This window comes from Prionailurus viverrinus, chromosome B4, assembly GCF_022837055.1.
Source record: "Prionailurus viverrinus isolate Anna chromosome B4, UM_Priviv_1.0, whole genome shotgun sequence".
NCBI lineage: Eukaryota > Metazoa > Chordata > Mammalia > Carnivora > Felidae > Prionailurus > Prionailurus viverrinus.
Genome location: NC_062567.1, coordinates 73,985,929 through 74,010,758, shown reverse-complemented (window position 1 = coordinate 74,010,758; position 24,830 = coordinate 73,985,929). Strand labels below are relative to the sequence as shown.

The following is a 24,830-nucleotide window of genomic DNA, read 5'->3' as shown; positions in this document are numbered from 1 at the left end:
GGGTTATGAGTTTGAGCCCCACCTTAGGTACAGAGATTACTGGAGAAAAAAAAAAAAAGATACAGGAGGAAAGATCTGCCTTCTTTCTGTCCCTGTAATAACTGTGGTTAAATAATGAACAGTGTTATGTTTCTAGATGGTTTTAACCATTTCTTACCCCTTACCTACTTCAGTGGATTTCATATTTTTGCTTTTTAGCACAGAAACCTTTTTTCCAAAGGAAATTGTATGTAGAACTCTACACTATAAACTTATGAAAGCAGAAATGTTTGATTGCCTAGGAATGGCATGGTAGTTCACAAGCCACCCCAAGATGACCACACTGTGATGTTTAAGATATGGGACTAAGTATTGACCTCATCCCATTGTTGTATGAAGAAATGATCCTAAATGAGATCGGTATTTAGGGTTTCAAATACCCATCTTATGCCAAAAGCCCAAAAACACAAAGAAAGATGTCATTTATGGTAAAAATGATGAAACTCATAACTGAATTTTGCAAGTTCTGAAGCAGTCAGGCTGGGATTTGCGCATGGGCTGAGGATTCAGCCTTCGGCAAATGCAGAGCCCAAGCTGGGAGGGGTGGTGGGGGGCGGGGGAGGGGGACTCTGCTAGAGGAGACACTGACTCTAGGACAGAGGGATGGAATGTAATGTAACCCAGGCATATATGATTTCTTGTGTCCCTGTTCCTTATGGCTGCAACTGGTTTCAGAACTTGCTCAGTGTGCCTATGCATCTTGCTGTAGCTACTGGACATCTCTCTTCTCCCCTGCTTTTCTTTCCTGACCAGGTGACCTATCCAGGAAGGATTAGACCCAGACTCTGTACTCTCCACTCTTTTCTCACCTCCTTCCTTTTTTCTATGCCTGGTGGGAGCTGGACAGTTTCATCTCTTGCATGTAAGTGTATCTGTGCTTCTAGTGTTCAGTAAAGCATGTCTGTCTGAATGTGTTCCTCTTCCTTCCTGCTTCCCTTCCTGTTCCCTGTGTTGTCTCAGAGCATGCCTGTCTCCTGACCTTGTGGGGCCATTGTTGACTGGAGCTCAAGTTGCCAGATAGTTTTTTCTAAATGGAGGCAAGAGTTGAGTCGACTCTTATTTTTTCCCCTTTCTGAGCCTCCCTTTACCTCAAATCTGTCAGTTGCCTGGGCTCAGAGGTCAAAGCTGCAATAGATCACAGAGTCTTAGAGCTAACCAAAGCAAGTGCCCCACTCCTTGGCAACAGCATATAGATCTTTGTTCCCTTCTCACCCCCTTCTTTCCTTTAGTTTTTTTAAAATTTATTTTTTATGGATTTTTTTAAGCTTATTCATTTTGAAAGAGAGACAGCGTGTGTACTCAAGCAGGGGAAGGGCAAAAAGAGAGAGAGAGAGAGAGAGAGAGAGAGAGAGAATCCCAAGCAGGCTCTGCCAGTGCAGAGCCCAACGGCGGAGCTCAATTCCACAAACCGTGAGATCATGACTCGAACCGAAATCAAGAGTTGGACACTCAACAGACTGAGCCACCCAAGGCGCCCCTAACTTTTTTTTTTTTTTTTTTTTTTTAACAAAACACATTGAGGGGCGCCTGGCTAGTTCAGTTGGTAGAACATGAGGCTCTTAATCTCAGGGTCATGAGTTCAAGCCCCACATTAGGCACAGAGCTTACTAAAAAAAAAAAAAAAAAAACCCACACTGATTATCTGTCAGTTCTGGAAGTCAGAAGTCTGACAGGTCTCACTGGATTTCTCTCCTTTACTTTTTATGGTCCATGGTAAAGAACTAAAAAGACTTTGCTTGATATGCAGGGTAGTTTTGATTAGAAAACGTTTTTCCAGTCCAAACTCTTCATTTGAAAATCTAAAACCAAAAAGCTGTGGTTAAGAGGTAAAAAGATTCAGGCTGCCTGAGTGGCTCAGTCGGTTAAGCGTCTGACTCTTGATCTTGCCTTAGGTCATGATCTCATGGTTCTGTGAGTTCAAGCCCCACGTTGGGATCTCTACTGTCAGCACAGAGCCCGCTTCAGATCCTCTCTCCTCCCCTCCTCTGCTTGCTCACTCAAAAATAAACATTAAAAAAAAAAAAAGGTGGGGGGGGGGTGTCAAAATACAACTAGCAAGGTAGCAGGGAGATTAAATGAAAGAATCATTCAGTAATATTCTTGAGGGCCTACTTTGTGCCAGGCTCTTCCCCGGACCCCAGGGAGACAGTAGAACCATACAGACCCATCCTCTGCACTGACAGCATGGAGCCTGCTTGTGATTCTCTCTCCCCCATTCTCTCTGCCCCTCCCCCGCTCACATGCTCACTCGCTCTTTCTCTCAAACAAACATTAAAAAAAAAAAAAAGTAAAGATTCACAGACAGCAACATGATTGGGGCTGGGATTCTTCTCTTGATGACTGCCAATCCACTTTTCTTTTCACCAGACTGGTATCTTGGCAATGCTAAAGTTGCACAGAAGTGGTCTTGCCAGTGGGAAAACGGACAAGATTGGAGAAATAGTGTCATAGGGTATTAAGCCCAAAGACAGTAAAACTACTGAAGAAGGCCTAGTTATGAGTCAGCTTTGGGGATAAAGCAACAGTCAGGATAACCAACATGAATAACTGCAGTGGCCACAACCATCACAAGATAGAAGCGATGGTGACGGCCCTCTGTATTGTTTGTATCGGCCTTTTCTATTTTTTGAAGTGGGGGAGGAGAAGAGCATCTGGAGTTTCCCTCAGACCTAAACCTGGCCTCAGAGAATGATTTCACCTCCCTTGGCTGGTCCTGAGAGACACACCCCCCCCACTGCCAACGCAGCTTCTTATTCCATAGGGAACAGAATCAGAGATGAGGAGAGAGAAACTGAGAAAGAGGCAGAGGATACCTTTTCACGATGGTATCCATGGCGCAGGTAGTGTTTTGAGTCAGGTGCCACCAGAAAGTGGGCCACGGTGGGAGCAGTGCCCAAACATGGGCTGTGTGGTCTTACAATAGCAGACAGGTTCTGTCCTCACCTTTCGTACTTCTGGCCCCGTCCCACGCAGGTGTCGAAGGACGATCGCAGTGATGTGGAGAGCAGCTCAGAGGAAGAAGAAGCGACCACCAACTCAAAAAGCCCCTGTGGCAGCAGCTCCAGCAATGGCGCCAATCGGGTGAATGGTCACATGGGAAGCAGCTACTGGGCTGAAGAGTAAGGTGGTTGGTGTGGGGACTAGAGCACACATGGACTTGTAGGGCCACTGGCAACCTGCTCCTCTCAGGCCTCCCCACCTACACTCTTGTGACTAGGGGCTCTGCAGGGCACTGAGGACAATCAAAAGAGCAAATATTTTCACTTAAAAAAAAAAAAAACCAACTCTGCCATTTTGTATTTAATAGCCTCCGGTTCTTTCGGTAATGTTATTTGCTTTGTGGGTGTGTGTGTGGGTGTGTGTGTGTTTGTCTGCATGTGTATGTGTGTGTGCATGTGCATGTGTGCATATGCACGAGTTTCATTTCCTGGGTTGGGGCACAATATTAGACTGGGGCCGGTAGGCCTTGTGCCCCCTTTGAACCCACCTCAATCCCAGATTTGGCTGCATCTTGAGTAATGCTGGCTCTGGACTGTCCCTTCCCTTGTTGTCCATGGCTTTTGAAGCTATGGCCATCTGAATGGAACAGTAGAGTTCAGCTCCAGGTTTCTGCACTGTTACTCTTCGGAGCTCGAAAAGTCACACGAAGTTGTACAGAAACAGATAACCATGGATGGATGATCAGGGTTTTTGTGGCCCCTAGCTAGATTCCCTTCCTACCACCTGGTAGTGACAGGGTCCTGCTGACGCCCTGCACTTCACTCAATGGTACGCAGGGAGCAGGAGTGGGGGAGGGTGAGCTGAGGGCTGGAAGAGGACCATAGCCACTGGGCGAGCCGCTAAGGGTTTATACTGTTGTTTACTCTTGTGTGATTAAAAGTGCTTCAACCCTCCTCTGCTGTCTCAGCCTCTTCAGTGACTCTATCCCCAATTCCCTGAATCCATACGCTAATTCAGAAAATGTTCAGACCTGATTCTAAAGGCTCTTAGACACCACATTTTTTTCCTTTCTGTGCATTGCTGGAAAGAGTGCCTACATTTTATGGCTTTATGTATTAAGAAAAAAATAAACATGCATAGTAGTCACAAAAAATACTGAGCAGATATATGCATGTTACCAAACCAACAAAGGATTTGGTTGAAGACACTTTTAGTTAGATACCCTTATTTCCCATACAGAGATTACCAGTTAACATTTAAAAGACTGCAATAAGGGGCACCTGGGTGGCTCAGTCGGTTAAGCGTCCGACTTCGGCTCAGGTCATGATCTTGTGGTTTATGAGTTTGAGCCCTGCATCAGTCTCTGTGCTGACAGCTTGGAGCCTGGAGCCTGCTTCAGATTCTATGTCTCCCTCTCTGTCTCTGCCCTTCCCCTGCTCATGCTCTTTCTCTGTCTCAAAAATAAACATTAAAAAAAATTTTTTTTTTAAGATTGCAATAAATGAGTCTAAGAAGATGTTTCCTCTTTTAGTTCTGTTTTCTTTTAGCCATGGAAAAACAGTCTTCCTAATCCAGACTTACCTGTAGTTGAGGTCCTGGCAAAATTAACAATGACATTATTCATCTCAGAGTAGTTTTTCATTTAGCGAATATTCAGATTGTCATAGTATTTCCAGATGTTGTGTACATTAAGGCATATGGAGTGCTTCACTGTCAGGGAGATGGGTGAAAACTGAAAGAAACCAGTTACTGTTCTAAGAATCAGATACTTGATGTTCACTGACATTACTGGGATAGCGACCCAGCTAAACTCACCTTATTGAGTGGCTGGCTTTTGAAAAGACTTACTATGGGGGTGCCTGGGTGGCTCAGTAGGTTGAATGTCCAACTTCAGCTCAGGTCATGATCTCACTCTCTGTGAGTTCAAGCCCCACGTCAGGCTCTGTGCTGACAGCTCAGAGCCTGGATCCTGCTTCAGATTCTGTGTCTCCCTCTCTCTCTGCCCCTCTCCTGTTTGCACTCTCTCTTTCTCTCTCAAAAATAAATAAACATTAAAAAAAATATTTTTAAAAAGTTTTTAATAAAAAAACAAATAGACTTACTATGGGGCATGCAAAAATTTCTAAAAAAAATCTTACATAGTTATTTGGTCAGAGCTAAAGTCTTACATTTAGTTCCTCAAGTTGCCTTATTAGTTGAATAGACTAGTAATTGTGAAATATGAAATTTATTTTTGTAAGATTCTGTTTTTTATAGCATTTATTTTTTTTTTTTTAGTGTTTACTTATTTTTGAGAGAGTGCATGAACAGAGAAGGGGCAGAGAGACGGAGATAGCATCCAAAGCGAGCTCTGTGGTGATAGCAGAGAGGCCAACGTGGGGCTCGAACCCATGAGCCGTGAGATTATGACCTGAGCTGAAGTCACTTAACCGAATGAGCCACGATCAGTGTGGAGCCTGCTTAAGATTCTCTTTCTTCCTCTCTGCCCCTCTCCCCTGCTCACACACTCACTCTCTTAAAAACATTAAGAATGTCATCTAGACTGGCACACGTCACTTCCACGGTATTCTATTGATCAAAGTAGTCACAGAGACCACCTAGATTCAAGATAGAGACTACAGTACCTCTTGATGGGAGGAGCAAAGTCACTGCAGAAGAACGCGTAGAATGGGAGACACAGCTGCTTTCATCTTTGAAAAATTCAATCTGCCACACTGAGGACATGGAGTCTCAAATTGCTCAAAAAGACCAGTGGGGCACCTTGCTGGCTCAGTAGAATATGCTACTCTTGATCTCGGGGTGGTGAGTTCGAGCCCCACGTTGGGTTAGGCACAGAGATTACTAAAAAAACAAACCCAGATTGCCCATCATCATGAGCTATCACGTTACTGCAATCCTAAAAGTAATGGTACGAGGTTCGTTCCTAAGTGATTGAGTACGCTGGTTGTAAACCAAGTTCTTCAGACTTTAGATCCAGTATTTCAGGCAGGGAAGTATTTTCAGTTCAGTGAAATATTTAAGTGCCTTCTGGGTGGCTCTGTTAGTTAAGCATCCACTTCAGCTCAGGTCATAATCTCATGGTTCATGAGTTTGAGCCCTGTGTTGGGCCCTGTGCTGAAAGCCTGGATCCTGGAGTCTGCTTCAGATTCTGTGTTTCCCTCTCTCTCTGCCCCTCCCCTGCTCGTGTTCTGTTTCTCTCAGAAATTAACATTAAAAAAAAATTTAAGTGCCTACTTTAGGATCCGCACTGTGGCAGAAGCTGGGGACACAAAGATGAACAAGATCTGGGTTTCTACTCTAAAAGAGCTCAGATACCCCGAGTAAGGGGGGAAAAATAACTACAATGTGATAAGAATTATTATTTTTTTTAAGTGTTTGTTTATTTTGAGAGAGACACAGCACAAGTGGGATTGGGGCAGAGAGAGTAAAGAGAATCCCAGCCAAGCTCCACACTGTCAGCACAAAGCCCGACGTGGGGCTTAAACCCACGAAACTGTGAGATCATGACACAAGCCGAGATCAAGAGTCAGATACTCAACTGATTGAGCCACCCAGGCACCCCAAAACTATTCTTTTTTTCTAACGTTTATTTTTGAGAGAGAGCATATGCACAGTAGAGGAGGGGCAAAGAGAGAAGGGAACAGAGGGTCCAAACCGGACTCTGCACTGAGAGCAGAGAGCCCAATGTGGGGCTTGAATTCACAAGCTGTGAGATCACGGCCTGAGCTGAAGTTGGACGCTTAACTGACTCAGCCACCGAGGCACTCCATGATAAGAACTATCCTAAATTATTCTTGGCAAGATGGGAGAAAACTTGAAATTTGAAGCTAGGCCATTAAAGATGAGTAGAGTTTTGCTAGGAAAACAGAAATGGAAAGGTATTATGTTTAGAAGAGATGTCAAAGTATATGAAAGAGATCAGTTCTGGCTTAATGCAGGCTAAAATAACCTGAGACAAACATCTAGAAATGGTACATAAAGGTCACTTTTTAAAATATATATTTTTTGGGGCCCCTGGGTGGCTCAGTCGGTTGGGCATCCGACTTCGGCTCAGGTCATGATCTCGCAGTCTGTGAGTTTGAGCCCCGCATCGGGCTGTCCTGACAGCTCAGAGCCTGGAGCCTGTTTCAGATTCTGTGTCTCCCTCTCTCTCTGACCCTCCCCCATTCATGCTGTGTCTCTCTCTGTCTCAAAAATAATAAACGTATAAAAATAAAAAGAAAAAATAAAAGAAAAAAATATATATATATATTTTTAAGTTTATCTATTTGAGAGAGAGAGAGAGAGAGAGAGAGAGAATCCCAAGCAGGCTCCACAATGTCAGTGCAGAGCCCAACATGAGGCTCGAACTCCCCAATCATGAGATCATGACCTGAGCTGAAATCAAGAGTCAGACATTTAATGGACTGAGTCACCCAGGTGTTCCCTGGTTTTTTGTTTTTAATGTGTAGCTGAGCTTCCAAGAAAGGGACACAGACACAATGAATTACTAGAGGGATACGGGGAATATACTTGCTAATGCTGACAAGAGACAAGACCAAGCAGGAAGCTGGAAATGAGACCTCCAGTTAAAGCTGGGACCCTGAGATAGCAACAGTCTTAGTAAAAGAGGGGAAACTGAGAAATGCATCCAGCTGGCAAAAGAAGAAAGCGAGGAAGTTTGCTTGGGCTTGTGGAGTCGGAAGATTCCAGAGTTCCAGGCCCATGAAATGGGCCTTTCATGTGAATTTGAGAACTTTTTTTTTTTTAATATGGAATTTATTGTCAAATTGATTTCCATACAACACCCAGTGCTCATCCCAACAAGTGCCCTCCTCAATACCCATCACCCACCCTCCCCTCCCTCCCACCCCCCATCAACCCTCAGTTTATTCTGTTTTTAAGAGTCTCTTATGCTTTGGCTCTCTCCCTCTCTAACCTCTTTTTTTTTCTTCCCCTCCCCCATGAATTTGAGAACTTCAAATAGCTACTTCCTGTGTGGTCTAGGAACCGTCATGACCCCCACCCCCACCCCATCCCCAAGTAAGAACTTGCATGAAAGTGGTCTCAGGTCAGTTATCCATGGCACTGCTCTAGAGAGACATGTGCATGATGATGCAGACCACGTGGGATGCTTACGCCACCACAGCCACCACCTACCAGATAAAAAAGCTCTAGAAGACCATCTCTGTCAAACCTGCAACACCTTTGATTAACAAAATCTTGTTATCCAGAATACAGATACAAAGAAACAAAGACAACCCAATAGTAAGACAAAGGCAGGGGAAGGAGCAAAGGATATGAATAGGCAGTTTCTAGAGGAAACATATGCTAATAGATAAGAAATCAACAAAAAGGTGCTCTACCTTAGCAGAAGCCAGTATGTAAATTAAAACGATCAGAAACCACTTAACACCACTTTGGAAAAACAGCTTAACAATAACTAGTAAAGCTAAATATTAGTAATAATTATTCTTGGGAGAAAGTAGCATATGGGCCCAAGGAAACTACACTTTTCTAGGAGGGAAAAAGTGGAGATGTCTCCGTGATCTTTCACTAGAGGGATGGAATAAATTGATTTACTCATGCAGTTGGAATATTATGTCGCGATTAAAAACTAGGTTTTCTTGGGGCGCCTAGGTGGCTTGGTTGAGCAACTCGGTGCTGGGTGTGGAGTCTGCTTGGGATTCTCTCTCTCCTCTGCCCCTCTCCCCGACTTGCATGCACACTTTACACTGTCTAAAATAAACAAAAAAACCAAAACCCACTAAGTTTTGTCAATATGGATGTACTAGTCTGAGCCAGTAGGATGGAGATATAGCTATCTAGATATCTAGATATGTTTCTTAATTTGTTATAAGAAATTGGCTCACATGGTTGTGGAGGCAGAGAAGTCCCAGGATCTGAAGTCAGCAGTTGGAGCACCAGGAGAGCTGATGTATTTCCAATCTGATTCTGAAGGCCTGACAAACCAGAGAGCCCATTGGTATAAGTTCCAGTCCGAGTCCAAAGACAGAGGAAGGCCAGTGTCTCAGTTCAAAGACAGTCAAGAGGACAGAAAGCATTCTCTCTTAGTATGCCTTTTTGTTTTAATTCAAGTTGACAGTTGACAATGGACTGACTGAGGCCCAACCACACTGGGGAGGGCAATAGGCTTTACTTCGGTCTATGGATTCAAATGTTAATCTCATCCAGAAAAGCCCTCACAGACGCACCAGGAATGTTTAACCAAATATCTGGGCACTCCGTGGCCCAGTCATGTTGCCACATAAAATTAGTCAGCACGATGGATAAATAAATGTCAAAAACAATGTTGAGTGAAAATGGCAAGCAAGCTCCAAAAGAATATGTCCCTTTTGATGCCATTAACATTACTTTTTTTAACCCCAAAATAATATTAAGGGCATTTCTATAGTAAAAGTATGGAATCATATACAGCACCAGAAGGATGGATAGTGTTTATCTCTGGGAAGGGAAGATGTGGATAAGGTGGGTAAATGGCATATTTTATTTTTAGTGCTTTAAATACATTTGGGATATTTCAAAAAAATTTTAGTGTTTATATATTATTTATTTTGAGAGAGAGTATGCACACATGCAGGAGGAGTTGAGAGAGAGGGAGACAGAATCCCTAGCAAGCTCTGTGCAATCAGCGGAGAGCACAACGCAGGGCTCAAACTCATGAACCTTGAGATCATGACTTGGGCCGAAATCAAGAGTTAGATGCTTAACCCACTGAGCCACCCGGGTGTTCCTCAAAAGTATAATGCATTGGCAGGGAACTGGAACTTGTTGGGAGTTGGATCAAAGTGGGAGATGAGAATACAAAGATGGCTTGGGGCCATATAGTGAAGGACCTTGACTTTCATGCTGAAGAGTTAAATTTTAGATGGTAGGTTATGGGAGCCCTCAAAGGTTTAAAGCAACAAATAAGTCTTTGAAAAGTACTCACGGGGAGGGTATCTTACTAATTGGGACTAGACCTTAGAGGCACAGTAAATGGAAAAGGAGACTATGAATTGACATAGACTGATAGGTAGCAAGGTTACAATCTGTACCACCCTCACCTCAGCCATCTACAGTTGTTTTTTCTTGTTCAATAAATAGTCTTTTGAAGAGCAGGCCTCACCAAGAAATTTAGCCACAAACCCTAGGCCTATAGAAAACAAAACAAAACAGATTTGGGATCTTTTTTCACTCAAATGACTGCTCTATGAAAGACATCTAGGAAACAATACTAAACTTATTGGCAGCAACAGGGCTCTACTGACAGTAATTTATTATAAGGAATTGGCTGACTGAGTCACAGAGGCATTCCTTTTTATGGCTCCGCCTGGCTACTTTCCTTCACTGTCCCCTCCCTGCAGTAGGGTTCCCAGGACAAACTATAACCTTGCCAGCCAGCAAAGCTGACCTTGACTAACACAGGGTGTGGAGAGCCATGGTGTCCCAGGCCTTGCCCATTACTGGTTCTCTTCTGAGTCTCTGGCCTCTGAATAATAGAAGAAACCAGAGAAAAGCAAACTCAACACACACCACGTATTTTACGTATATATAAACACACTGGAAATGGTTAACACTAGTCACTTCTGTGTAGGGAAATGATGAGGAATAGAGGGAGTGACAAGGGGTACTTTTACTTATCTCTATTTTTTAAATATTTTACATTGGAAATATATTCATGTATTCAAAAAAAAAAAAGCTTACAGACTAGTAGATATGATACAAATAAACATCTTTTTCCTTGAACAAAAAAAAAAAAACCAGTAACTATTTTTGAAGCAAGCGTGGCAATAAGTTGATAACAGTTAAAACTGAGGGATGGGTATAAAGGTTTCCTTTCTATTCCCTCAGCTTTTGTATATGTTTGAAACTCAACAGGTATTTTTATTATACAAGCTATATATATGTGCTCATCGTCAAAAAAGGAATTAAGAAAGTACATGACCTCTCCATTTGCCCCAATAACTATGAATGCTTGGTATACAGCCTTCCAAAACCACTTATCAGATAACCACATGTATACAAATGTTCCTTTTAAAGCAAAAATGAGATCATACTACACATATTCTGCTAGTTTTGACTGATCAACATTCCACTTTGTGGTATACCATTATTCTTTTATAAATTTTTTTTTTTTTTTTCAACGTTTTTTTTTTTTTTATTTATTTTTGGGACAGAGAGAGACAGAGCATGAACGGGGGAGGGGCAGAGAGAGAGGGAGACACAGAATCGGAAACAGGCTCCAGGCTCTGAGCCATCAGCCCAGAGCCCGACGCGGGGCTCGAACTCACGGACCGCGAGATCGTGACCTGGCTGAAGTCGGACGCCCAACCGACTGCGCCACCCAGGCGCCCCCCATTATTCTTTAACTTATTTAACACTCTTTGTTATGGGGCACCTGGGTGGCTCACTGGGTTGAGCATCTTTCTTCGGCTCAGGCCACGATCTCACGGTTCATGGGTTTGAGCCCCACATTGGGCTCACTGCTGTCAGCATGCAGTCTCCCTTGGATCCTCTGTCCCCTTCTCTCTGCCCCTCCCCTGCTTGTGCTCTCTCAAAAATAAACATTAGAAATTTGTTTAAAAAAAGATTAAAATATTGCAAATAATATCCTTATACAAATACGCTGTGTGGTTGTATGAATATTTCTAAGGCCTAGAGGCTTAGCAGTGAAATAGGTAAGAGTATAGACACTTTACATTTTTGATAAAGACCCTACAAACTTGTCATTTCCATTAGCAAGAGAATGCTGTTATTTAAATATTAAAAGTGCTGTGAAAGGGTACATAACTGGTTGCTATGGAGCACAAAAGAGGTCTTAAATATCACAACAGGGATCCAGTAGCCAGTGGTTCTCATCTATAAAGTCCAACACCTACTTTTGTTTCTTGTGAAGGCATTTAAGGGCATACATCTCCTGACACCAGCTTGGGCTTCATTGCTTTAAATTAAGTTGAAAATTTGTGTTTTTTCTTTAAGGGTTGCCAGGAATATTTCATTTCCGGCAAGTTGAGATTATTTATTTATAATTTTATTGGATGTGATAAGAGAATACAGTCTTTAAGATTCCTACTTTAAATTCGTTTAAGGATTTGTTTTAAAAAATTGTTTTGGAGGGGTACCTAGGTGGCTCAGTCGGTTAAGTGTCCCACTTCAGCTTCAGGACGTGATCTCAGTTTGTGAGTTTGGGCTCCGCATCGGGCTCTGCACTGACGGTGACGGGGCAGAGCCTGCTTGGGATTCTCTCTCTCTCTGCCCCTCTCCCACTTGCTCACACACTCTCTCAGAATAATAAATAAACTTAAAAATAATAAAACTTGTTTTGGAATAGTGAATACAAATGTTTCTAAGTGTTCTATGGTCATGGAAAACTGTTCCATATTACATATACACATACATGCACATATACATGTCAGGTTTGTTGTTTGTATTATTTCTTCTCAGTCCTTATTCTAGTGCTGTTCAGTTCCAAACAAAGTGTAATAAAGTCCCTCACTATAACCATATTTTTATCCTGTTCTTGCATTCCTAGGAATTTTTGCTTTAGCTTCTTAGTTGCTTTGTTTGTTGCAAATTTATGATCATCCCTTCTTCTGAAGTTATTTTTCTTTACATTAGCAAATGATCACTTTACTGTTTAGTATTTAACTTTTCTTAATATTGTCACTCCTTACATCTGTCTACATTCTTCAGGAATGTCTTAGCCATCTATTTTCAATTTCTCTTTATTAATGTTTATTAGAAACTACCTACAACTTGGATTTGCTTTTTTAACCCAATCTATTAGTCTTTGTCTTTTAATTCAGTCCATTGATATTTAGTGTAATATCTCATGAACTTGATGGTATTCACCTTGACAGCAAATATGTCTATTCTTCTTAATTAAATACAGTTTATGCTCCATAAAGACTTAACAATTGCTTGACGGTTTTGACAAGCTACATTTGAAATGACAGTGGGTGCTCCAAGTGAAAATGACCGTCAGACAATTAGAGGTAAAGAAGCACTGGACAGCTACATATTGGCATTATCTGTTCGAGATTTTTTTTTTTAAGTTTTTATTTAAATTCCAGCTGGTTAGAGGCACCTGGATGATTCAGTCAGTTAAGTATTCGCCTTTGGCTCAGGTCATGATCTCGCGGTTTGTGAGTTTGAGCCCTGCGTCAGGCTCTGTGCTGATAGCTAGGAGCCTGGAGCCAGTTTCAGATTCTGTGTCTCCCTTTCTCTCTCTGCCCCTCCCCCACTCATGCTCTGTCTCCCTCTCTCTCAAGAATAAACATTTAAAAAAAAATTTTTTTTTTATTTCCAGCTAGTTAACATACAGTATATTAGTTTCAGGTATAGAATATAGTGATTCAACACTTCCATATAACACCCGGTGCTCATCACCCCAAGTGCACTCCTTAATCCCCACTTCCTATTTCACCCATCCCCCTACCCACCTACCCTCTGGTAACCATCACTTTGTTCTCTACAGCTAAGAGTCTGTTTCTTGGTTTCTTTTTTTTCCTTTGCTCATTTGTTTCTTAAATTCCACATGAGTGAAATCACAGTCTTTCTCGGACTTATTCTTCTGATTAGCATAATATTCTCTAGCTCCATCCATGTCTTACAAATGGCAAGATTTCATTCTTTTTTATGGCTGAGTAACATTCCATTGTGTGTGTGTGCGCACGCGCCCTATCTTTATCCATTCATCACTGATGGACACTTGGGCTGTTTGCGTAATTTGGCAGTTGTAGACAATGCTGCTATAAACATTAGGGTGCATGTATCCCTTTGAATCTGTGCTTTTGTATTCTTTGAGCAAATACCTAGTAGTGCAGGGGCATCTGGGTGGCTGAGTCCGTTAAGTGTCCAACTCTTGCTTTCAGCTCAGGTCATGATCTCACAATTCGTGGGGTCGAGCTCCACATCAGGCACCACGCTGACATCACAGAGCCTGATTGGGAATCTAGCCCTCCCTTTCTCTCTGCCCCTTCCCTACTCATGCTTGTGCACTCTAAATAAATAAACACTAAAAAAAAAAAACCCTAGTAATGCAATTGCTGGATCATAGGGTAATTCTATTTTTAACTTTTTGAGGAACCTCCATACTGTATTCCAGAGTGGCTACACCAGTTTGCATTCCCACCAACAGTACAAGAGAATTCCCTTCTCCACATCCTCGCCAACACCTCGTTTCTTGTTGATTTTAGCCATTGTGACAGGTGTAAGGTTTGCTCATTGTAGTTTTGATTTGCATTTCTCTAAGTGATGTTGAGCATCTGTTCATGTGTCTGTTGGCCATGTGAATGTCTTCTTTGAAAAAAATGTCTATTCATGTCTTTTGCCCATTTTTTAAATTGGATTGTTTTGGGGGGTGGTGAGTTTTTGTTTTGTTTTTAAGTAATCTCTATACTCAATGTCAATGTCGGGCTTGAACTTACTTACAATCCCAAGATCAAGAGTTGCAAGTTTTGCCAACTGAGACAGCCAGGCACCCAGGATGCTGAGTTTTATAAGTTCTTTATGTTTTGGATACTAACCCTTTATCAGGTATGTCATTTGCTCCTTTGGAGTTCTCCAGAGAAACGGAACCAACAGGTTAGAGAAAGAACAAAAGTGAGAGTGAGAGACTTATTTTATGGAATTGGCTCACATATTGTAGGGACTGGCAAGTCTGAAATGTGTAGGGCAGGCTAGCAGGCTGGAAATTCAGGTAAGATGGATGACGTAATTCAAGATCTACAGGCTAGAGCAGTGCTTGGCTGGCTCAATAGGTGGAGCATGTGACAACTGATCTCGGAGTTGTAAGTTCAACCCCACTTTGGATATAGAGATTGCTTTAAAAAAAAAAATCTAGGGGCGCCTGGGTGGCGCAGTCGGTTAAGCGTCCGACTTCAGCCAGGTCACGATCTTGCGGTCCGTGAGTTCGAGCCCCGCGTCGGGCTCTGGGCTGATGGCTCAGAGCCTGGAGCCTGTTTCCGATTCTGTGTCTCCCTCTCTCTCTGCCCTTCCCCCGTTCATGCTCTGTCTCTCTCTGTCCCAAAAATAAATAAACGTTGAAAAAAAAAAAATTAAAAAAAAAAAATTTACAAGCTGGAAACTCAGGCAAGGTTTCTGTTTTGTTGTTGTTGTTTGTTTTTTTGTTTTTGTTTGTTTTTTTTTTTTTAAGTAATCTCTTCACCCAATGTGGGGCTGGAACTTAAACAACCCTGAGATCAAAAGTTGCATGCTCTACAGAATGAGCCAGTCAGATGCCCCCCATGTTAGTCTTATGCCCCCCATGTTAGTCTTATGCAGTATTCCTTCTTTGGGAACTCTCAGTCTTTGCTCTTAAGGCCTTCAACTGATCGATGAGGCCCATCCATATTATGGAGGATAATCTGCATTACTCAAATTACTAAATTACTGATTTAAATGTTGATTACATCTAAAAAATACCTTCACAGCAACATCCATACTGGTGTTTGACCAAACAACTAAACACCATAGCCTAGCCAAGGTGACGCAAAATTAACCAACACCTCAGCACCACAGCAAAAGATGACCAAATGTGAATGAATTGTATCTAAAACACCTACTTTATATAACAAGTATTTTTAACACTGTTACTATCCTTAAATACAATAATTATTTAACGTACCTACACACAATTTTTTTAATCCGCACAATGCCCGAATAGTAATATAAAGCAGTTTTTAAAACAATTTACAATGAAATGATGTCTGCATACAAATATTTGGACATAGTTATATTAGCATTCAGATGATTAGCACTTCTGTGCATTCACCATCGATTCAGTGTCTACAAATGCAGATTGTTACGATTAGCATTGTGTCAGAGACTCAAATACCAAGAACAGGCTTAGCCATCAATAGCATGGCTTTGTGAAATGTAGTCTTCCCTCCAAATTACTGTAAAACAAATTACTGTAGTCTTCCCTCCATTTAAATAAAGTTGCATAGCTAGAGAATTCAGAGAACACTAAACCTGTACAAAAAATACTTTTGTGTTTATATGGAAAAGAGATTATAGGCTTGGCTAATTATAAACTGTCTTTTCACTTATTTGAATATCTATGGGGACATTTAATAGTTGCACAGGACTTGGGACAACATGTTGTGCCAAGATTATCGCAGGCGTTGCAAGAAATCTAGCATCCTTGGCGTTCACCCACCAAATGCCAGAGATGCTTCCCAATCACAGTGACAAAACACTTTCACCTTGGCTGGGGGGCGGGGGGTGGATACCACTTCTGAGAACCACTGTAGTAAACAGGAAGCTATCAAAGATACTTCCCCCAAGTTTTTCTTTGAGCAATTGGGAAAAAAATGCAGAAAAACATAGAGACTACTTACATACTCCCATTATTTCCAGTACCAAGATTTAACACCTCTAACATTCTATCTTATCCCCAATCGTATTTGTAAAAGAAGTACAAAATTATAGACCTGTGACATTGTGATAGAAGAAATACAGGGGCGCTTGAATGGCTCAGCTGGTAGAGCACATGACTCTTAATCTCAGGGTCCTGAGTTCAAGCCCCACGTAAAAGGTAGAGCTTATTTAAAAAAACAAAACAAAAAACATACTCATTTGCTCTTCTTCAGAGGTTGTTGGCACAGAATTTCTAAGACCCCTGTAACCTCCAGAGTCATGATGACTCTGTGCTAATGAGATGACTTGGTGGGCCCCTAGTTTAAGGATGGGAGCTGATTGCCACAGAACAGGACCAAGGCATGATGAGAGGACTGGAACTTTCAGCCCCACTCTCCCAACCTACAGGTTGGGAAGAAGGGATGGAGATTGAGTTCATCACCAATGGCCAATGATGATTTAATCAATCATGCTTATGTAATAGGACCTCCATAAAAACGCTAAATAATGGGGTTCAAAGAGCTTCTGGGTTGGTGAACACACAATGGTGATCTTAGGGTGGTATGCCTTTACCTGCCCTAATTATCTCTTCCATTCAACTGTTTCTGAGTGGCATCCGTTATAATAAACCAGTAACAGTAAATAAAGTGTTTTCCTAGTTTGGCTCTGTGAGCCATTCTAACAAATTATCAAACCTAAGGAGGAGGTCATGGGAACTGAGTTGCAGCCAAGTCACGCAGAAGTGGGGGTAACCCAGGGACCCACTACTTGTGATTGGCATCTGAACTGGGGGACAGTCTTAGGAGACTGAGCCCTTACCTGTAGGGTCTATACTAACTCCAGGTAGCTAGGAGAACTGAATTATGGGATACTTAGCTGCTGTCTGCAGAGCTGGGAGAATTGTTTGGTGTGGGAAAAACCCATTTGGTGTCAGAAATCCTGTGAATAGAGGAAACCATTGTCAATTTAAAACGCCTTCAACCTCTGCCCTACTCCACCTCATTTCACCCCCAATATAACTTCTGAGTTTAGTGTGTCTTTTCAATCTATTTTTACAATTTTATCCACAACACGGAGTATGGTTTTTCCCATGGGTTTGTGATACTCTATCATCCTCAATTTCTCACATATACATATGATCTGTTTCTGAGCTTATTATATTATGCCAATGATCTATTCGTCTACTCCTGCACTATAATGCCACATTTATATTACTCTAAGCTTTCTACTATGTCTTGATATCTGGTAGGATCAACCCATCTTCTTTGTTCCTCTTTAAAACTGTCTTAGCTACTTGTGCTTTTAAAGATTTTTTAAAAGGAAAAGTGGTATTTTCTACAGACATGTGACCCAGCATAGGACAGTGAAGAATCCAAGAAATCTTACTGGAAAAAGAGAAGACAGGGGAGTAGAGAGGATGTTCTATTCAGAAAGAAAGCACAAACAGGCACGGAACAAGAAACAGCATGTGATCATATAGGCAGTTGATATTAAAGAACATAAAGCATGAAGTAGAAACATAAAGTGGGTCAGGTCTTAAGGACCTCATATGCCATGCTAACGAGTCTGGACTCAACTCTACGGGTGAGAGTCTTAACCTATTGTTTATGATAGAGCTTCAGAGAAGACTGAGAGCAAGAGAGTGCCATAATTTAGTTAGTTCCAAATAGAGATCTAGGATAGCAATGTGGCAAATAAATTAGATGAGGTCAAGATTGGAACCAAGACCCCTAAAAGGCTTCTGCAAAATTGTAAGCAAGAAATGGAAAGGACAGAACTGATTAAGTGGATGCTTAAATAGTAAGAATGAATAAGACAATTACTTGGTTGGGAGTAGGATACAGGGAAATCTATTAAAACTCTCATTTCTGACTTGGATGATAACATCATTAACTAAAATAGGGAGAAAAAAATAGGTCCTGGAGACAAGGAATGCGATTAGTTGTGAACATGTCAAGTTAGGGGACTATGAGATATTCAAGTGGATATGTCACACAATTGGATAGAGCTGAAGCTCCAAAGGTCAACCTAGACGATACAGATTTGGAGGTCAGCAGCAGGGATGAATAGCTGACATTTATTGAACGCTTATCATACGCCAAAGAAATACTTAACATGAATTATCTCATTTAATCTTGAAACTAATCTTTTAAATTAGGAACTATTTTTTTTAAATCCACCTTAAACAGAGGTAAACTGAGGAATTAAGAATAAGCAACTGGACTACTGCAATACGGCTAGAATGGTAGAGCTGGGATACCAACACCGAGTACTTAACTATTCTTGTAACGTTAAAATCATTGAGTGCCTAGAATAATCCAGGAAAAACATATAGAATGAGAGAAATGGTCTAAAAACAAAATTCTGAAGCACATCAGTGTTTAAAGTGGGCAGAAATTCCCAAAGGAAATCAAAAGAAAAAGTCAAAGGCATAGAAGGAAACAAGAGAGTGATCCCTCCCTAGGGCCAAAGTCCAACTTCAGTGCAGCAGAGAAACAGCCAGGGAAGGACCGAAATCATCAGTGGGTATGGCACAACAGAGGCCACATTAACCAGGAGTTTCAACACAACTGTGGAGGTGGAACGAATTTTAAGTCTGTGGAAGTGGCAACATGTGGAGTTCTCCTTAAATAATCTTGAGCAAGTTCACATACTGAGAAGGAAGAATGTGAATTAGAGACAACTAATGGAGCAAGGTCTGGGATTGAAAAGGGTAATGAGGGAGGCAAAGACCGCAGCAGAGCTGTTTGAAGGATCTGTGATGGGCACAGGCTAGACAGGAAATCAGTTTAGGTCAAGAAAGGGCTAAAAGACTGGAAGAAAACAGAAGGTAGCAAAAGACCTGAAGTCTCCAAGTTCCAGAGAGGGTGGAAATGAGAAGGTAAGAAAGCTTCTCAAAAAGACTGATGTAAGAAAAAAGGGGGGGAGGAAAGGGGTGAAACAGAAGTCGGAGAGAAACAAAAAAAGACCGATGTTCCACTTTTTTTTTTTTAGGGAGTGGGAGGGGCAGAGAGAGAGGGAGAGAGAATCTTAAGCAAGCTCCACACCCAGCGCTGAGCCCAACCTTGAAATCAGGACCTGAGATGAAATCAAGAATCAGATGCTTAACCTACTGAGCCACCCAGGTGCCCCTATGTTACATGTTTTGAAAGTGCACAGGGGAGCTTGGAGAATGGTAGTGACCCTACCATACAGGCAAGTGAGAAAGCAGAGAAGGCGAAGCAGAGTTCTTGGTTAACACACCGAGAGAGGATGGGAGTAGAAGGGCTGGTGGTATAGGAAAGCTGAGGTTTTTTTAATCACAGAAGAGGGCCTTTAGGTGACAGGTTTAGGAGTCGGACAAAAGTCAGAATAGTATGCACATGAGAGAGACAAGTGTCCAAGAGGATTGTTATTTTGGGCGATTACCAAGAATGACGTGAACCAGCAAGACTCAAAGCTCAACATGGAATGGTGGCAAGAACAGCTCTTTTCATAGTTGGGTTTTACCTTGAATGCACGGTTTTCTTTCACATCCTCTTCACAACTTTGTGAAAAGACCTGCAGGTAGATTTCCTATGTGAAATCAATCCTATGCTAATACTACACCCCCGGAGTTTAAGGAGCTGGACTGCATTACTATAAGCTGCCCAACAATTCTTCCCTTTGAGAACTAGGCCTCCTTCACTTTGGGCAATTTTGACAGGGCTGTTAAACAAGGGCTTCTGCCTTCCTTAACTGAGGGGTGCACCACTGGCCGTGACCTTGCCAGAGTACTTGTCAATTACCTTGACACAGTAATTGGTGCTGGAATGGTCACGGACCAAAGAAGAGCTTTGGTCTCTACAGAGTCTTTTCAGGGGATTTATACAGAGGCTGAGACAGTCTTTTCTGACATCATGAGTTGATACTACCAGTCCTAAAACTGCACACCCCCATTTCATGGGTGCTAAGAACTCAAAATATAGAAATCCAGTCTGTGACTAGAAAACAGGTAGTCAAGGCCCCACCTCTGTAGCCCATACCCTATTTAAGTACACAAAAATACCAAGACACAGACACGGCAAAATATTTAATGTCTGCCTTATCCTCCCATTCCTGTTGTGATTCAACAGCCTCCCCAAGATGGAGTATCAGAGAAAACATGGGCGCTTTTTCTCAGCAGGATTTGGAAACCATTAAGGCCCTAGTTCTCTTGACTTGGAACCGAGTGCAGGTGAGATCGTTCCACAGCATGCCTCAGGCCTCTCTGTTCAAGGAAAATAGCCCCCCGGTTCTACGGGACTCCTGAGGTCTTCTGTTCTTCTGCAGCCTGGCGCCGGGAGCTGCGCCGCTGGAAATAGTGGTAGACTCGGGCACTGCAGAGGTAGCCCCCGTACACAGTGAGAAGCATCATGGAGGTAGAGAAGGTCTTGTAGCCAATGTCAGCTAGTTGCTTGGCAGTTGGCATGCTGTCCCCTACAAAGACAGACTGGATTTAGACCCAAGGATACGGCCTCACCTGCCCAGCCCACTTCTCTGCTTAAGGCCATTCTACACCTTCTGCATCCTGCTTAGTCTGTCTGTACTTTACTCTGGATGGCCGCTACACCCACGCAGAATCTTATACTGGAAGATACTGTTCAAGAACTCTTAAGATTCAAAAAGACAAATACGGTCTGCATATGAGATACAACAACACAGCTAGAAAGAGGTACATTTGAATGACATCACAGGTAACACCCTGCCCTCTATGTTTGTGGGGAAAAGTGACTGGTATGAACCACCCAGAAATGTTTGTAACTGGTATATGACTGTAAGCACGCATCAATTTTTCTGGCTAGTAGGGAATGAATGGGGGTAGTCAGGGATTAAACGAGAGCAGGAGTTCTCTCTGGGAGATCAAATGGGAAACTTCTACGCTATATCCGATTTGTTTTCCCATAAAACCAATCTTGTTCACGGTGGTTAAGTTCCCAGGTGATCCCTCAAGCATCTGTTTAAAGCCATAATATACCTGAAATAATGCCAACAGTATGTTTACACTATTTCAATTATATTAACCTTCTACAACTTTAATTCCAAGTTCCAAACATAATTCCAAGAACCTATCCTAAGGGTTAAAAAGAAACTGAGTCCCCAACAAATTGTTAGCTCACATTTGCATGAATAAATTACTTCTAATTTAACTGTTCCCTAGATACTCTGAACTAGAGAACAAGATAAAGTTTAGCATGGGAATCTTTCATCCTGAACAAAATGTTCCTCAATCTGGGACTATGAATGTGTTCTTAGGCTCCTCTCTGTTGAGGGACTTGAAATTAAAAGACTGACTGAAATTAGCGAAAACGGGTTGCTTAAAAGTCAAGAATTTGGAAGAAAAGCTCAGGTTTGGCTGGTTTAGGGGGTCAAGAGTAGGGTGAGGCAAAGAAGAGCTTCTCACAGCAAGCTCAATGGGTGAAACACTGCCTTTGAGCCAGTTCCTGAGGGTGGAACCCAAGCTGGGCTGAGGCACAGCTTCCCTGAATTCTAATTCCAAATGACTATGGAAAAGTGACATTACATAGAGGAAGAAAACCAAATGGCACAGGTTCAGGCGAGAAAGAGTTGCGTTCTTGGTTATCTGAGGCTTGAAAGGGACCCTGAGCTGTGAGACAGTGAAGAAAACACACATACCTCGAGCTAAGGTGGTAGACAAGATCCCAGGAAAGAGACCTGCAACCTTCAACCTCTGTCTCACTTATTCCTTCTCCACCTATCCCCTATTATCCCGGCCAGATGCTAACCAGTTATAGGACCACTTCTTCGAGGGGCTGGAGGAAGAAGGCTGGAAGCATTCACCAGCTAACAAAAGTAAAAGGATGGTACAGCTTGGCTAGAAGAGCAACAGAAGACCTACTAACAGATGTAATTTTGGTGTCTAGAACCTCACTTTCGTTTCTTATCTAATCCAACCTGAGATTTCTATGTTCAAGCTAACAAAAACTCTCCACAGACCCTGAGCTAAGGCAGGCAGTAGAAATGGAGAGGAAAGATACACAAGTTATTTTGGAAGAATGTGATTTATCAATGGAATGGATTAGGGTAAAGCTGAAAATATCTCCAAGGTAGCAAATTAGGAAACTCTGTGGATGGGATAATAGGGATAAGAAATGGAAAGAAACAGGTGTGTATCACTGTGCGTATGGGGGTGGTAGTGGCAGTGAGTAGCAGTCAAGTTCATGAGATGGATTTTGGATATGTTAAAATTCAGATGTTCAACAAAACATTCATGTGATAATGCCTACCAGGCAGAAAGACATGCAAATTGGACCAGATCTTGAGAGAGAGACTAGGCTATAGATACAGAGGTTAACAGTGACACCAAAGCAGAGGATAAAACCAGAGAGAGAAACCAAGGGAATGCTGGTTTGAAGAAGAAAAAGAATTCATGAAAGAAGGCAGGTGGGAAATCCCAGAAACATCTGGGAAGGCTTTTTCATTTAACTACATCTCCCTTCCTGTTGCAAATCACTGCAATCAAGTCACTGCCACTGATTGAGTTATCCTTCCCACCTGTGAGCCAGAATGAAAACTGGGAATCACCACTCCAAGTTAAGTGCCATGAAGACTGGTCAGATGAGATCATCAGATGGGAAAAGATAACTCGATCATGGGTAAACAAACCTAAGGTAGAAGTCAATTTAGTGCACTGATTAAGTGAAAGCACAGATCCTTTTTTTTTTTTTTTTTTAAACAGGCTCAAGCCCAACATGGGGTTCGAACTCATGACCCTGAGATGGAGAGTCCCATGCTCTACCAATTGGGCCAGCCAGGCACCCAGTTAAAGCACAAATTCTCAGCCAGAGTTCCAGTAGAGCCACCAACACCACCTCCCAAGTTTCATGTGTCTATGTATTTTTCTGGGACAGAGAGAAATAGATTACTAGAAGGGTAACTTTTTACCTCGAAGAATTCTTGTGATTTTCTGGTTAAGGGAACAGAAGTAAAGGTGCAGCAGCTTGAGAACGTTAACGAGATCAAGGAAATTCTAATTATATTTTGTTTATTGATAAGATACAGATATGTTTTAAAAAGGAAAAGGCTGGTGGCTAACCTGAGAATAAAAAAAGAGGTGGATAGGATGGAACAAGATCCAGGATGGCTCAAGAAAAGGCAAAATTAGAAGCCCAGGTAGAAGGATTTACCTTGGAAATGAAAGAAACTTGTGAGGTTAGCAACATACTCTCATATGAGAGACATCCATTTTCTTAAAAAAAAAAAAAAAAAGAAGAAAAAGAAGAAGAAAAGAAAGAAAGAAAAGAAAAAAGCTCAAAGCCGGGTCTGTTATGGGGTGATGGGGTTAGACTGAAGTTTTCAAAAAATAGGGAGGTAAAAAAAAAAAAAAAAAAAAAAAAAAAAAACAAAAACACAGGGGAAAAAACACAAGAACCAGTATGAAAAATTCCATAGGAGTGCAATCTGCAAAGTTCTGGCTCTTCTCTTTTTCTGCCCCCTAAACATGGGAGTACTTCAAGACTCGAGTTTCTCCTCTGGAAATCATTTCCTCAAATGTGTTCCAGCCACCTCCGCCTAGATTTACTCATTTATCTGTCTACCTTTTACTCGTACTATGAAGGCCACAAAGAAGTACATGGCTTCTGTCACAAAGCAGCTATGGTCTGATGGGGAAAAGCCATACATCCCAAATCCTGTTACCTAAGGCAGAAGACAGAGCGGATCAGAAGAGAGGCAAAGTGAGAGTTCAGAGAAAAGGTGGGGGCTCAAGAAAAGTTAGCAATAAGCTGGGGAGGGGGTGTGCGGCTCTGTCTTTTAGATGCGCAGGCAGGATTTACACCAGTAGAGAATAAGGAGGGGGAGAGCATTAGAGGAACCGAAAGCAGCGAGTGGAGCTGTTTAATCGATAAGCACGGAGGGTGCCTGGCGAAAGCCACATATCAAGGCGCAGCCGACTGTAAGGCAGGGAAGGGTCCGAGCTACCGAGGTCAGAGCATGGAGGGCCAAGGCGCGGGGTTGGAGTCAAGGTTTCACGGAAACCTATGGCTGTCGGGGGCCTGTAGGGCTGCAAGCGGGGCAGATGGCGGCTCGCGCGGTTCGCGGCGCAGGAAACGCGGTGATCTCAAGGGCACCGAAGACGGGGGCTTGCCAAGATGAGTTAACAAAGGCCGATCCAAGACCGGGCGCCTCAGCGGACAGGCGGCCCCTGCGGGACCCTCGCAACGGTGTACCTGGATGTTGCAGCTCCCCGGCGTCCAACCTCGGCCTCTGCAGGCAGCGTCAGGCCGCCGCAATCTGCGCAATTTCCTAGCGCAGCCGGACTCAGCAACCCTGACCATGTATGCGTTATTGGCATAGACCTGGGGCGCTATTGGCGCGGAAAGCCACCCTTTCCGCCCCCCCACCCGACCCGCTTACCCTCTAGGACTCCGCTCCGGACGCCAGAGAACGCAGCGCGCGGAACACTACACAAAACCACCCACCGAGGATGCAGCTCTCGTTTGCCGCAGCTCGGCTGGGGTCCCGCCTTTGTGCTTCCGGGCCAGTCACCC

General features: G+C 42.6%; 2 protein-coding genes and 1 non-coding gene across 5 annotated transcripts in view; 1 reads left to right on the top strand and 2 right to left on the bottom strand.

Annotated features, from left to right (window-relative positions):
- Positions 1-3,932, top strand: part of CERS5 (ceramide synthase 5) — a 32,568-nt gene extending 28,636 nt beyond the window's left edge. For both annotated transcript variants that reach the window (XM_047867194.1, XM_047867195.1), the window contains exon 10: positions 3,013-3,932. In XM_047867194.1, the coding sequence (XP_047723150.1) occupies positions 3,013-3,162 (150 nt within the window). In that variant the 3' untranslated portion in view covers positions 3,163-3,932. The remainder of the gene's footprint in view (positions 1-3,012) is intronic.
- Positions 3,933-20,359: 16,427 nt separating this feature from the next.
- On the bottom strand, positions 20,360-24,805 carry LOC125169950 (cytochrome c oxidase assembly protein COX14). Of its 2 annotated transcripts, none has more exons than XM_047865897.1 (2): positions 24,697-24,805; positions 20,360-20,760 (listed from the first exon to the last, which is right to left on the bottom strand). In XM_047865897.1, exon 2 carries the CDS (start codon positions 20,750-20,752, stop codon positions 20,579-20,581), a length of 174 nt encoding a protein of 57 aa, XP_047721853.1. In that variant the 5' UTR covers positions 20,753-20,760; positions 24,697-24,805; the 3' UTR covers positions 20,360-20,578. The 2 variants fall into 2 exon arrangements, with proteins under 2 accessions (XP_047721853.1, XP_047721854.1); XM_047865898.1 differs by lacking the exon at positions 24,697-24,805 and adding an exon at positions 24,510-24,646.
- Positions 23,026-23,098, bottom strand: TRNAE-CUC (transfer RNA glutamic acid (anticodon CUC)). Its single transcript has one exon. It is a non-coding gene; the product is annotated as a tRNA-Glu (tRNA).
- Positions 24,806-24,830: the final 25 nt, after the last annotated feature.

Excerpts from the sequence above, each read along its gene's own strand:
- LOC125169950 (XM_047865897.1), bottom strand. The coding sequence starts at position 20,752 with ATGCCAACTGCCAAGCAACTAGCTGACATTGGCTACAAGACCTTCTCT.